Raw genomic sequence first — 14,257 nt, 5'->3', positions numbered from 1 at the left:
TATTGAAAAGGATCCATTCACCGTGCATTTGGGTTTCGACTGAAACACAATAAAAATTCTAATTTGCATTAAATCTCATTGCTCATACAATGAAATACATCTTACTAATGATATCCACAGTGAAAACTAGTTGAAATTTTGAAAAATTTCATACTCTATCGTTAAAATAAAAAATGTGATTTTTTGGCGTTTCTACTAAGATTGTTGCAATATCTCCTTATCAAACAGAATTCACATGATTTTGTCTACATAAACTAGGTTTTTCAAAATGATTTGTAACAAAAACTACTTCGTTTCATCAGTTTTGTCTTATTTTGCTGACCAAAGAATGATTTGTGAAAATTGTATGAATATTCTGTAGGAATTTGTATATGTGCACGGTGAATGGAGGCCGCACGGTGACTGGTGACTTAACGGTACAACGCATTGCCAAACTGGATTCTCAAACAGGAAATCAGCTCACTGAATAACACACTTCACGCTATGGTCGCATTTAGCCTATATTTAACGTATTTCTGCTATTTTATGGGAAATTTATCAATTTTATGAGAAGTTCATCAAACTTGCGTTCAAAAGACGATTTTTTTTTATCAATTGAAAATCTTTACATAGCGTAAAATCTGGCCAACCACTTTAACAAATCAATGACAATCATCTACTTTTTGTTGTCCGTTTACCTATCGTATTTGTAGTTCCCTACGCCGATCACCAGTCCGGAAACAGAACCGTGGAAATGGATCTCCTAAACAGTCATAACTTCATCTTAGACTAACTTCGGAACATTTTGCCATTTTGAGGGCAGTGTCCCCATTATCATCAACCAAATTGCGAAAGAAAAGTTAATCATTTTTAGAGAAATCACATAACGTCTATTCACGTTTCGGTTATTAACACATGTGTATGTGAATATGGTGACCTGCTCTGTGGAACACGCACCTGGACTACATTCATCTGTGTAATATTCTAAGTCTTTGGACTTGTGCACTTGTGAAACATTTCTAGTTATGTCACCACCGGCAGGAGGAACAGGAACGTAGCAGTATTAATCCGTAGAACATAAGTCATCGAACCAACGTGGTCTTCGATTCGTCGTATTAGAATCGCGATAGAGGAGCGATTTATAGTCAAATTTGGCCCAGGTTACTGTCTTTGATATTTGGTTTCGTCATCTTTCTCTTGTTACATTCAATATTAGGATGGATTCAAGCTCTTGCATGATCAAAAAAATTGCATGTCCCGTTACATACATATTTACTCTTAATAGCTTATTATTTTGAATATTCTGAACTATTGGCTACTTGTTATTTACCCCAAACGCAAAGGAGTGTAAGTGACATTTTGGTCAATTTAGTTTTAAGTATACTGAAAAATTCTAATGTTTCCAAGCTTTCCAACTATAATTTTAGGGAATTTAGATCAATCAGAAAAATAATGTGATTCGTAGAAGACTTTCTTAAAATTATGTTTTTTATCACAGATACTAAATTCAGAAGTCTTCAATAGATTACAACAAATTATGTTCGTATATTTGAAGATATATATTTCAGAAAGTTCTTGAATGACTCAAAAACATTTTTTTTTTATCAGAGTCTATTCATGGAGTTTAGGTATTTCCTTGAATTACTATGATGCTATTATACTGCATAATTAATTAATCAAAACTTCGCTTTTAACGCTCGCAGATTGAATGACTTACATTTCGCAAAGTTATTGGATGAGAATAACGTTAAGAACGTTTGTTGATCTCAGCAAATTATACAGCTTAATTACATGAGTCTACCGGACGTATTTAAATACTGCTTTCAAAATGAAACAAGCTTTTTACGCTAGGATCTATGTTTGCAGAAGCTCTTGGATGACTTATACTGAATTCAACATTCTTCAAAAAATAAAGAAGTACCGTAATACGGGGTAACATTGATCAGTTTTTGGCATATTTCTTAATTTTTTCATTTGAAAATGCAAATCTTGATTACTTTTTCAAATCGACGTAAGTAACTTCCATACGGTTTTGAGAAAATTAATTCAGAACAATCACAACCTGTCTTCTAAAACTGTTTCAAAATGAATCATCTTTTTAACATTTTTTCGACTTGTACATTGCTCAAATTTTGCATACAATGAGCTTGCGTTCAAAAACTATGGAGTTCCTTTTATTTCACACAAGAATTTTATGACAAAATGATAAGCCGTTTCATTCAGTTACTTGCGACGTTTTTCAACCAGTGTAAAATCGACTCAAGTAGTGTTTTGTTTTGATTCGTGGTTAAGTCACTTTGTCTCTCCATACAGCGGGGCGGCGAAAGTAGTGGTTAGGTTGCGAAAGTTGAAAATCTTACTTTCGTCGTTTTGTAAATTGGAAATTGAACGTTCTAAAAGTGAAAAATCGAGTTGGTTCAAAGCGAAACGTGTAGAATTTTGTCTGCGAAACACGTAGAATCGATAAAGTAAGTTTGTATACTTTTTTGACTTGAGTCTATATGAATAAGTTTTCGAGAAATGTCACAAGTTTTATATGTTTATACAAGTATTGGCATCCACCGCTCGTCACTATATACTATATTTTGCTTTTCAATTCAATTTTTATTTTTACCTTAGCAATTACAATTTGTGTTTAGAGTTTAACTATCGAGATATGGAGTTCCTTACAACAATGACATAGAACAAAGAGCACATTTTGTGTTAATGAACGACAAGCAACTATTTGGACAAGGGAGGAATAGAACAAGAAAAAAAACCTTCGAATTTACTTAGGAAAAAGACAGAAAAAAAGCTTAAATCTAATATCACGTCAATCTATGCGGCCAGCACTTGTAAAAGCAGATTTACAGATGACGAACAGCTGTCCAGGAATTTGGGCATTAATCTCCGAAACCAATCATCGGATCGATCAGGATCGCTCAACGCCAGCAAGTCGGTGTACGTCGTCAGTCGGATGGAAAGGGCTTAAATCCAGTATCATCTTGAGCAAACGATTTTGCTTAACTTGGACTTTGTTCCGGTGGGATTGTGCACAGTCAAGCAGGAAAGCCATACGCAACTGTTGGCCTGAGAACAGTTTTGTATTGCAGAATCTTGATACCAGGGTCCAAACGGGAGCGTCTTTTAACAAGAGGATACAGCATTTTAACGAGCTTATCGCATTTCTTGAGGCAGTTGGTCACGTGACAACCGAACTTTAGCTTCTGATCCAGGGTTATACCCAGATAGCCAACATTTGGTGACCATGGAATGTCCACGCCGTTACAAGACACGGGACTCTGGGGTAGATGACGAGGGCTTGGGTTGACTTTCACCTTCCATTTTCTTTGGTACTCTTGAATGGAGTTCTGAGCATGCTGCAGCGTTTCGATTATCGTTATTTTCAGCGAAAAAGTAGTACTGGACTCCGTTGACATTTACTATGTCGGCGGAAAAAAAGTTGAATATTGTTGGGCTCAGAACAGAATCTTTTGGAACACCGAATGGTACGGACATTCGATCAGACGTACAACCGTTCACAGCCACTTGAAAGGAACGATCTTCAGGAAGCTTCGCATTATTTTTGGGATCGACATGGGAAAATTGCCCAGCAACATTTTAAGCAAGATCGCTTCATGCCATACTGAATCGTTAGCTTTCTCTACATTAAGGAGGATTAAGCTGGTAATTTTACTTGCTGGAAATTCCGTCTTACTTCCCTTTACCAGCCGCACGATTTGGTGGCTGATAGAATGTCCTTTTTGAAACCCAAATTGTTCATGAGGAATCAAACGAACTGTCTCCAGGTGTTGCTCGATACGCGTTCGAAAAGTTTGCTCAATGTTGGCAACAGGCTGATTGGTCTGATGGTAGAAGTGATGGAATGGTCCTTATTCGCTTTCGGAATGGCAACAACTATAGCGTGTTTCCAGTCGTCGGGAAAGTAGCATAGTTTAGGGCAAGCGGAGAAAATTTGAGCGAGAACTACATACCCTTTTCTAGGAAGTCGTTTTAGAAGTAAGTTTTTGCTTCCATGATGGCCAAGCGCTTTTTTGGGTTTCAAATTGCGAATAATTGTGGTAATGTTCTTGGGGCGAACTAACCAAGAATTATCGGCAACAGGTGGAGAAAGGTCGATCTGTTCTACGGAACGCTAAACAGCTTCTACAGTGTCCCTGTCGCTAGTGGATTGATTGTTGTGAGCAAGTGCGACACTTTCAGCCAGCAGTTTGGCTTTCTCCTTATGACAAGCGAATAACATGTCTCCACTGCGCAGCGGAGGGCTGTACTTGGTCGTTTTCTTCAGCGCTTTGGAGATGCGCCAAAGTTTATTATCGCCACGCTCCATTGTAGCTGAGATTTGAGAAAATTGCAGTACTGTGCGTTTGCACATTCCCCACGAATGCGATCGTTGAGCGAAAGAACAGCAACATATTCTACGTCGAGAAGCGCATCTTTGAAGAAATTGACCGCAGCATTGACTCCGTTTTCATCACGGATGTTCGAAAACATGGAGTCGTTCGGGCAAAGTTTTGTGTTTATCAACCATTGGAAAGCAAGCCAGTCTGCACGTGTGTAGCAGCGAACAGATTCAGTATTTGCCACAGGATCGGACGACAGACTGATCTCGAAAGTAACGGGCAGGTGGTCAGATAGCGCCAGCGTAGCCTTGTGTGTTTGACAGAACAGCAATGCTGTCACAATGTTAAATCCAGGGTTGCCACATTTAAATCTGTATTTTTTCTTTCAATTATCTGTATTTCTGTATCCTAGAACAAAATATCTGTATTTTTAATCTGTATGCTTCAAAATTGAGCTAGAAGTTAAAATTATGCAAGAAATTCATGAAAATACCAATCATTTGTAACTACATTGCAGAATTGTCACATCGAAGGTTAAATTATAATGTTTTCGAAAATACAAATTTTCATTTTACTCAAAAATCTGTATAAATCTGTATAATTTTGGCCAAATTCTGTAAACAGAATCTGTATATCTGTATTTTCACAAAAAATCTGTAATCTGTATATACAGATTCTTGGTCACAAAATCTGTATATGTGGCAACCCTGGTTAAATCCCATATACAGTGGCGCCTTTGTTTTGATGCGGTGAGCACTTGCAAAAACTACATTCAATGATCCATTAACACTTCAGTCGTCGCGCTGTTGTATTTTGTACAACAGTGGTGAAAAAACTTCGCTTATTGTGCACAGCATCAGCGAGGTGGTTCTGACGGTGGAAAACCGCGCGACGACTGAAGGGTTAACTACGCGCAGACAGAGTAGGCTAGCCATTGTAAACGTATTTGTGTTTTAGCTCGGATAAAGCTAGGAATTGTTGCTCTTTAGAACGGCAGCCTTGCAAACGATGACAAAGATCCCTCGCCAGGCAAAGAATCTCGCTGACCTAAAAAAGATTTGCGCATCGATCTGGTTGGTTAAAACCCTGCTGTACTTGCGAGTAAAAAGGTCCTCCGGCGACACTTCAGACGATTTTGAACGTTGGAATTTATCCTAGGGAGAGAGGTCGGTGGACCGCGGGTGTTTGGCGCTGTAGCTTTTATAAAGACAATTTACACCGTCTTCAGCACATAGGCTGCACAGACTGAACAATCACTAACATTAGGCAACGGACAACATGAAACATCCAGGAGCCCAGTGATGAATTTTTCGTTCGACGAAAAGTTTTCATCGTTTTCACCGACAGGAGCGGGAATCGAACCCACACTTCGTGGCACTATACGCCCAGACAACTGACGCCGCTAACCGCAAGGCCACGAAGCCCACAAGTTTTCTTCGAAGCACGCTGACGATTTTCTTCGAATTACTTGATATAACTCAGCCGGCAGGGGCAGCCTCGGAAGCTGGCGGTGTGATTACCACTGTAGTTAGTGCACCGAATAAGACTGCGTGAGGCAGAAAGCAAAGCAAAGCCATGCTGAAGATGTCTGGGTTCAATTCCCGGTCGGTCCAGGATCTTTTCGTAATGGAAATTTCCTTGCCTTCCCTGGACATAGAGTATCATTGTACCTGCCACACGATGTAAGAATGCGAAAATGGCAACTTTGGTAAAGAAAGCTCTCAGTTAATAACTGTGGAAGTGCTCATAAGAACACTAAGCTGAGTAGCCGGTTCTGTCCCAGTGGGGACGTAATGCCAAGAAGAAGAATTTTTAGTAAAAAAGGCATTTTTTGCCTATATCATTTGCAAAACTCATGTAAGGCATGAATCTTCGGTAGTGTCCTCCATAATCATGGAAACTCTATGTTTCGACCAGTAGAAACAATTACGCATGAATAAAACTCTGCGCATGAACTCGTGGATCTCATTGAACCATATCAAACACTAGGAAGTGTCGATTTGGCATCGTGTCATTTGACAAATTAGCCATTTCGCCATACTTAGGGTTTCAACATAGGGTTTCAATGCTAGTAATGGACCCCTTAGTAGCTGAAATTCATTCTAGACGCTTTTCCGCAATGATATCTCAGACGCATATACGTTTTGTGGAGTCTAACAACAAATTCAATGTCTTTACTTCATAGTACGTATATGAAACATACAAAATCATTCGATTTTTTCCAGCGAAATATGCATTTGAAAAACTGTTGTCCGAATGCCTATTATGGATTGTTTACAAATTTGACGTTGCGTATTATGGACCCTCCATTTGATTCCCATGTAATCCGGCTCGCTGCCGACGAGCCTATTATGGACCCACCTGGAAATGCGTATTATGGACCCTCTTGTGTGGTTTCATTTACAAAACTATACAAATATCTGTATTTATGCGTCTCAAACCAAATATTTTGCCTGAAACTGCTAACTTACAATGTAATCGAAGTTCTCCCGGTGGATTTTCATAGGAATAAAGTTGCTTTGAGTGTTAAATTTATGTTTTTCTGTAGGGGGTCCATAATACGCAAAGGGTCCATAACCGGCATCGACTCCCTAGTTTTGCTGCATTTTTTTTTTTTCGAAAAAGCTGTTCTTCTTCCGTCCCAATTGAGACAGAGCCTGCTTAGTTCTTATGAGCACTTCCACAGTTATTAACTGAGAGCTTGCTTCACCGATTGACCATTTTTGCATGAGTATATCGTGTGGCAGGTACGAAGATACTCTATGCTCTGGGAAGTCGAAAAAAATTCCTTTACGAAAAGATTGTCGACCGATGGGATTCTAACCCACGGCCCTCAGCTTGATCTTGCTGAATAGCTGCGCGTTCACCGCTACGGCTATGTGAGGCTGTTCTTCATGTTATGCTCAATGGTCATTATGTCAACGGCCCTTGGTAATTCGAATAATTATGTAAAATGGTTTCATACTATTTTCATACTAAACTTTTTTATGCCAAACGACTTACGCCATTTGGGGTAGTTCCCCAAAAACAAAAAGACCGTTGTTACATCCGTAAGGCATATGCCAGATGATTTCTGACATTCGGCATTGAGGAAATATACCTTGAGGTGATGAGATCATGGCTTGACATGTCGTATGTAAGGGGAGGACCCATTTCAAATAGAGACGTTTCAGATAAAGCATTTCCATACTATGACATATAATATATTGAAGAAGGCATAAAGTTCTCATGATGCCAAATGTCATTTACATGTAACATGCACGTTTAAAATTATGCGAAACGTCCTCATACAAAATGACCAACCTCCCAGTAGTTTATATGTATATGAATCTTTTTTTTTCCAAATGATGCTTCTTAATCAAAATTATATTATTTTTATTTTTAGTATTTCCAAAAAATCTCTCACAACAGCCGTGAAATGGTCCATTTCGCTGTTGATGCCATTAAAAACAAGTTAAACTATTAGGTTCGCTAGAAACACTGAACGAAATTCGTTTCCTTATTTTGTAAGTTACGTCACATTTTGTTTTGTTTGTTGAATTGTGTTGCACGTAGGTTTCTACAATTATATGTGTATTCTATTAACCGTCGTGAGCTTTAACTGCATGTTCGCATGGTGCACATTTTACTAATCCTTTTACCCTGTTTAGATTTGTCTTTTTTGTGTTTATTTAAGTTTATTGTAATCTTCTAAAATGAAATTAATGAAACGTAATTTTGCAACCTCTTGGGTCAATTTGAACAGCTGACGGCGCTGAAGTGTCGCGGCACAAACCTCAATATGATGCGAATGATCAAGAGCACCTCGATCCAGTCGATCGATTCCACGAACGAGATCGATTTCAGCGAAATGCAACTGTCGCGGAAGGATATTATCACAAGCAACAGCGCACTGAACCACCACCCACAGCAACATCATCAGCAATCGTCACCGGTTGCAAGTTCCACGTCGACGTCGTCTTCGTGAAATTTAGCGTTTAGGTCAGTTTGTAGTTACAGTAGTAGGATATCATCGTCAAAATCAGTTTAGCAACGATGCTAAACGTCATTGAGTTGTAGACACCTGCACAATCTAAAGCGGGATGTTTCGAAAAAGCCAATCCACCAACAGTTTCATTTGAACTGAAATCATCCGTTTCACAAAAATCAAGATTAACTAAAATAGGAAAAAAAGCGAAAAGTAACAGAACCAGTACTAAAAAAAATCTAATAATTATAGAAAAAAGTATTGGATTGAGCAAAACAGGAAAGAATGAATACGATAGTAGAATCTTAAGGAGTGTACTACGTCAGGGTTGTACTGCGAGAGTGACAGAGATGAGAGTTGATGTACACGAGTACGACTGACTAACCCTTTGAAAACCTACGAGACGCTGTTCTTATGAGTTGTGAATTGTGTAGTATGTGTTTAGTATAAGTTTTTCGTTTAGTATTTTTATAAATACCTATCCGTTTTTATTTAAGTCGCCCGAAAAAAAATCTGAGATAATGCAAAGTTTAACTAGAGTACCGGAATATTATTTACCTATATTTAATAGACCTTCTTAACAGAACAGGAGGTAAGCTAAAAGCGCGCAATAGTTTGGAAACACTGTATGCAATTTTCAATCATAGACGATTATTATTTTTTCATTATTACTATTCTAATTATTATTAATTATTATCACTTGTGTTGTTGTTTCGTGGTTTGAGTTATTCTATGTACATTTGTTTATTCATGTTTTCGAGTATATTTAACTAAAGTCGCAGTCCAGAACAGACGACAGTTCAACTGTCGTATATTATTTGTTGAAAACTACACTGAAAAACAATCTCATAAAAATGAGTTATTTATTATGTACATAACAGCATGCAATATAGTCCGCTCTTATTGATTGTGAATGGTCATATAACTTTTGAACCAACTGTGTCAAAATCACTACAGGCAATCGAAAATCACTCCTAGAAATGTGAAAAAATGGTATTTGAAGTTCATAAATTTGTTTATTTTTTGAGTAGAAAACGATGCTTCTCCATTTTTATGCTCTTTTTTTAAATCGTCTAATTTAAAAATAATAGTTAGTGTTGCCCATTGTATAAAGTAGGACAATTTACGGAGTGGACTATATCATCAATGGAAATTTAGCAAATTTCCATCATGTTCAACTAATCGCAGTTTTGTGTTCCCTACTCGATTGTTTCGTTGGATGGCGTTCGCATTTTCATTGTGGTTGGTAATCTCGGGAAATTATCTAATTAGAACTTGGCAGTACACGTTTTGAGAGAATTGTCTCATGTTACAACATTGACAATCGAATATAACGACATCGAATGTTATTTTTTTTGTAAAATCAATAAATTGAAAGAAAAAACAGTATTGTCAGCTATTACAAAAAATATGCATAAGGGGTCATGCACAAATTACGTCACGCTTCAAGGAAGGGGATGGGGTCGAGCCAAGCGTGACAAGCCTTACAAAATTTTCGGAGGACCCATACAAAAAGTGTGACAAAAGGGGTGGGGGGGAGGTGGTCAAAAAAGTTGAAATTTAGCGTGACATAATTTGTGTACCATCCCTAAATATATGGAACGCTGGTCTTCCACCCGACACCTCACACTAAATTTGGTAATCATGTTAATTTATAATGATGCATTGGAGCCGATGTTCATGAACTCAACATGATTTTCAGTAGCCTTTTTATTCTACTACTGCACAAATATTGCCAACTTCAATAATAATTTGTCTTCGTTAACTTTTTTAGCTCTATTCAATAATACTTTATGCGACTTTGAGTAGTTGTTATAGCAGGCTTACACTACGGATTATACTTCTTGGGATAACCCTAGACGCCCAAAAACAGCGAAATAAAAAAAAATCATTTATACGGATAATTTACCGAGATTCCCACCAGCTCGCTTGTAACAGCACATTTCCATTCATAGCAAAAACGACGGTATTACAAGATACATTATAGCCTATTGCGTCTAACCTAGCCATAGTGAAAAACTGTTTTGCATTTTCTTCCGAAACGAAATTAAATGTTCCAAATCTATGCGTATCTGAAGCATAACAAACAGTTAGTCGTTCAAAAATAAAAAAAAAAATGAATTTGAATTAATCAAACAGTTAGGGCTAGTTCCACAACCTTACATGCAAAATTCCGAATCAAATAATGCGTTAACATTGATAAAAAACTCGTAGTGAAGGTTAGTCATTTCCGCAACAAAAAAAAAAATCAAGGGAAATAAAATTACTCTACTACAATGTACTACTATTATTAGGCAATAAAATTATATGTGTGTGTTTGTAACACGAATTGAAACCATGCGCTGGGGATGAAATGTGGCAAAGTATAGCATAGTAGAAGAAAGAGGGAACGTTTAGTGATACATATATTTGGAAAAACATTCTTACAAACTTAGTAGTAAAATTATAACACACTATGAAACACCTAAACAGACACATACTCTAACTGGAGTTTGATTTACAGTTGTATTTGTGTGATATTTACGAACATGTGGACACACGAAAATGGTGAGGTCTAGCACGGTGCCAAAACGAACGGTTTGGTTTTTGTCGTTTTGTGTAAAAAATTATCAATATTAGAGCAAAAGTATAATTCTTTCACTATTTCTCAGATAAATTTAGATCGACGGGTTATGATATTCAAACGAGGGGAAAAATCCCAACTGTAATAATTTGCTCGAGAAATAATTTCTCTTACATTCAGAAATAATATTGAAGCACAAATGGTTTTATTTGTTACACATATAACGAAATTGAGAAATTTCAGAATACTCATGAAACGCAAAGTGATTAAAACAAGTCATCCATCCCTTCGTTGTATTCGCGTTTTCATTTAAAGCTAAACAGCACACTCTTGGTAAAAGTTGATCAAAACACAGATAACAATGGCGAAAAACATAATCACAAACGAGAACCAAAATAATCCATTATTAGCATTGCAGTAGTTATGTAGATGTACTTAAAAATCAAAACAACATAACCTATAATCCAAAATCCACACACGTACACTCGGTGAACACAAAGAAGGAAGCATAACTGGATAGAAATTAAACACATAATTAAAAAGTAACACACATACACAGGGTAACACATACAGTTTTGTATATCAAATATACAATGGAGACATGGAAAATGAGCAGCGATTGAATTTTTTTCTCCATCACCTCCGATGGAGACTTGATGAAAACATCTTTTAAAAAAAGTGTGCGCAACAACATCTGTAATGAAGCAAACAAATGAAAAAAGTTCCAACAAAAAAGTAGGCGTTACATTAAATAACCCAAAAAAAACAATAAAATAAAACGAAACATGCAAACGTGAATATCAAAGCGGAAAAAATAAATACAAATTTGAGACAGATGAGTAGTTTTACAGAATTGATGCCGAAATTCCACTTCTTTCAAGTAGCACTTGATATTACTCCACTTGGTAGGGGCCCTAAGGGAAGTATTGCGAGAAAAAAAACAACCCAAGGTAGTAAATCTTCAGTTGTTCCCGACCAGTTGTAATAGATTTTTTGCAATTTCTCATCGTAATAGGCTGTTTTTCATCACACCAATATGTCATGAAACGGCCTACTTTCCTGCACTGAAGTAGGCAGTGCGGGAATAGTCATTACGCAACTGTAACCAGTGCTGTAATGATTCATTACGCAACGCTTTCTCATTACGCAACTGTTTTGAATTACGTACAATACAAAAATACAACAAAACTACTATTGTTACTCAGTTAGCCACACACCGTTTTCCTGCACACCGCCAAAGATCGTCCTAAGCACCCGACGTTCGAAGACTCCAAGTGCTTGCAGGTCCTCCTCGAGCATCGTCCACGTTTCATGCCCGTAGAGGACTACCGGCCTTAAGAGCGTTTTGTACATGGAACCCCAAGTAACAATTTTGATTCTTACTATCACTCAAAATAATCCAAACGTCAAGGCTACGTGAAAACAGACGTAGTTTTTTTTCCATCGCACTTTTCAGGTTACAGCTACGTGAATGGTGAGTGCCGGAACTCAATTCCGCGAAGCTCGAGGTGACTAAGATTTCACGTAACAGCTACGTTATTGTTTCGATTGCTTTCATAGGTATGCAGTAGTGGTTTTGATTTATATTGGGTTTTCATTTCGTTTTACAATTCAGAAAAATAATGCAAAGCGATTTGAAACATAATAAAATAGCACACGTTTATTGGTTTGATTCGGTTTGCGATTAATTTATTCTAAAATATTTTATTGTCTTAACTGTATGTTCCATTTTTTGCCGGCTGCCTGAAATCCGAGCTGAAATCAATGGAATGTTAGTAAACCAAAAAAAATACATAAAAAACTTACTTTCATTTTTTAACCATATTAATTCGATTTTATCACTTCTTTTAACTAAAAACGAAATGCACGGAACTGAAATGTTACAATTTCTACCCGATGTTAACACCCGTACCAACTGTCAGAAGAAAACTTTTGTTTACAAAATTTGAGTGGCAATGAGCCACACAGTTCCACTAATAATCAACGTCGCCCTTACATGAAACGTAAGTGGAAATCAGCTACGTGGAATTCACGTAGATTTCATGCAACACATCGGTGACTTTTAAACAGGTTTTGAGTCTGGCTCACGTAGCGATTGGTGAGTCCCCAGACAACCAAAATGTACGTATAACGAAATCATCTGGAGGCTTTGTATGTGCAAAATTACACTTATAAGATGTCGCGAAAAGGCCTTCTACGTACAAAAGTGGAGGCGATATACGTACATATATTGTGCGATGAGTAATAGCATACAATGCGAGTGTATTCATTTCCTACCGAACTAACCTGTGATCTTATGCGACGTAACTTATGATAACAAATGTTTATTTGACAGCTGCTACGGATTGATTCGACTTACTTTGTACGAGTATACGGAACGAAACAAAATGTACGTATGAAAAAATGTGTATGAACTCAGAAAAAAGTCGTTTTATGCGAGGAAATTCATCAATCTGGCGATTTTATCGACGGTGTTTTGCGGGTTTGATGTAATTTGTATGAATGAACGAGTTATTGCGTTAACTTTGATGTGACTTCTGGTTGTCTGGGTCTTACGTTGGTCAGGTAAAATTGACAACAGTGATATAAATTAGAGCTAACGTGATTTTTCACGTAGCATCGACGTTTGGATTTTTTTTAGTGTAATTTAATTTATTTTTTATGAAAGTGTTTATTGTAACTTTGCTATTCCTACAGGTTTTATAGTGACCCTCATCCAGTGTAAATGGTTTTGAACCACATATGGTTTTAAACTCTTCTACGAGAATACATCAGATGCATCACACAAAACTTCATTTTTAATAAAAATAAGTATTCTTGACCAAAGTTTTTTGAAACTCTTGTACTTATCTCCAAAGAACACGCTATTGAGCAAGAACAAGAACTCTTGATCGAGAACATAATAAATTCCCCCTTCATCAATCAGCGCACTTCATTTTGTAGCCTGCATTATTAACTCTGGCGAACTTTATCTCGTGGAAGTCGTTGGGGAACATTCGGTGCATAACCGGCATATTTACCTGCGCATACGACCATTTCCAATGGTTTTCCTCCTCTTGGATTCGATTGATCGAATTTGGGCGCGGATCTTGGCCGCTGGATATCCACACCGTGAGCAGGTGGCGTGCTTCTAAACGTGATGAAATAATCGGCCGCATCGACGGTATAGCGTATGGGACTTGCCCCGACGTTTACCAAAGCTAAAAATACTTACCTTTGGGCATTTTATTGCATAAATTATCAAAATTGATTGCAAACACTTTTCTACTACTAAACGAAAAGTATAAATAAACAAACGTCAAAATGTGCTACTCTTGAATAAAACGAGTAAAACTTATTATTTACGTTCTTCAAGATCAGATTGTCTTAATGAAGATCGTTATTAGTTCAAGCACTCTCAAGGGA

At 37.3% G+C, this 14,257-nt stretch overlaps 1 protein-coding gene across 10 annotated transcripts in view; it reads left to right on the top strand.

The window, feature by feature from the left end:
* LOC5577980 (ecotropic viral integration site 5 ortholog) overlaps window positions 1-9,638 on the top strand; it is a 117,688-nt gene extending 108,050 nt beyond the window's left edge. For 7 of the 10 annotated variants that reach the window (XM_021857337.1, XM_021857336.1, XM_001656666.2 and 4 more), the window contains one exon: window positions 8,068-9,638. In XM_021857337.1, the coding sequence (XP_021713029.1) occupies window positions 8,068-8,289 (222 nt within the window). In that variant the 3' untranslated portion in view covers window positions 8,290-9,638. Of the gene's footprint in view, window positions 1-692; window positions 1,140-7,707; window positions 7,829-8,067 lie in introns of all 10 variants that reach the window. The other 3 variants (XR_002503226.1, XR_002503225.1, XM_021857338.1) reach the window with 2 other exon arrangements.
* Window positions 9,639-14,257: the final 4,619 nt, after the last annotated feature.

This window comes from Aedes aegypti, chromosome 1 (assembly GCF_002204515.2).
Source record: "Aedes aegypti strain LVP_AGWG chromosome 1, AaegL5.0 Primary Assembly, whole genome shotgun sequence".
In the NCBI taxonomy this organism is placed as follows: domain Eukaryota; kingdom Metazoa; phylum Arthropoda; class Insecta; order Diptera; family Culicidae; genus Aedes; species Aedes aegypti.
Note: the sequence above shows the minus strand (reverse complement) of the source record. Positions and strands in the feature narration are given on the sequence as shown.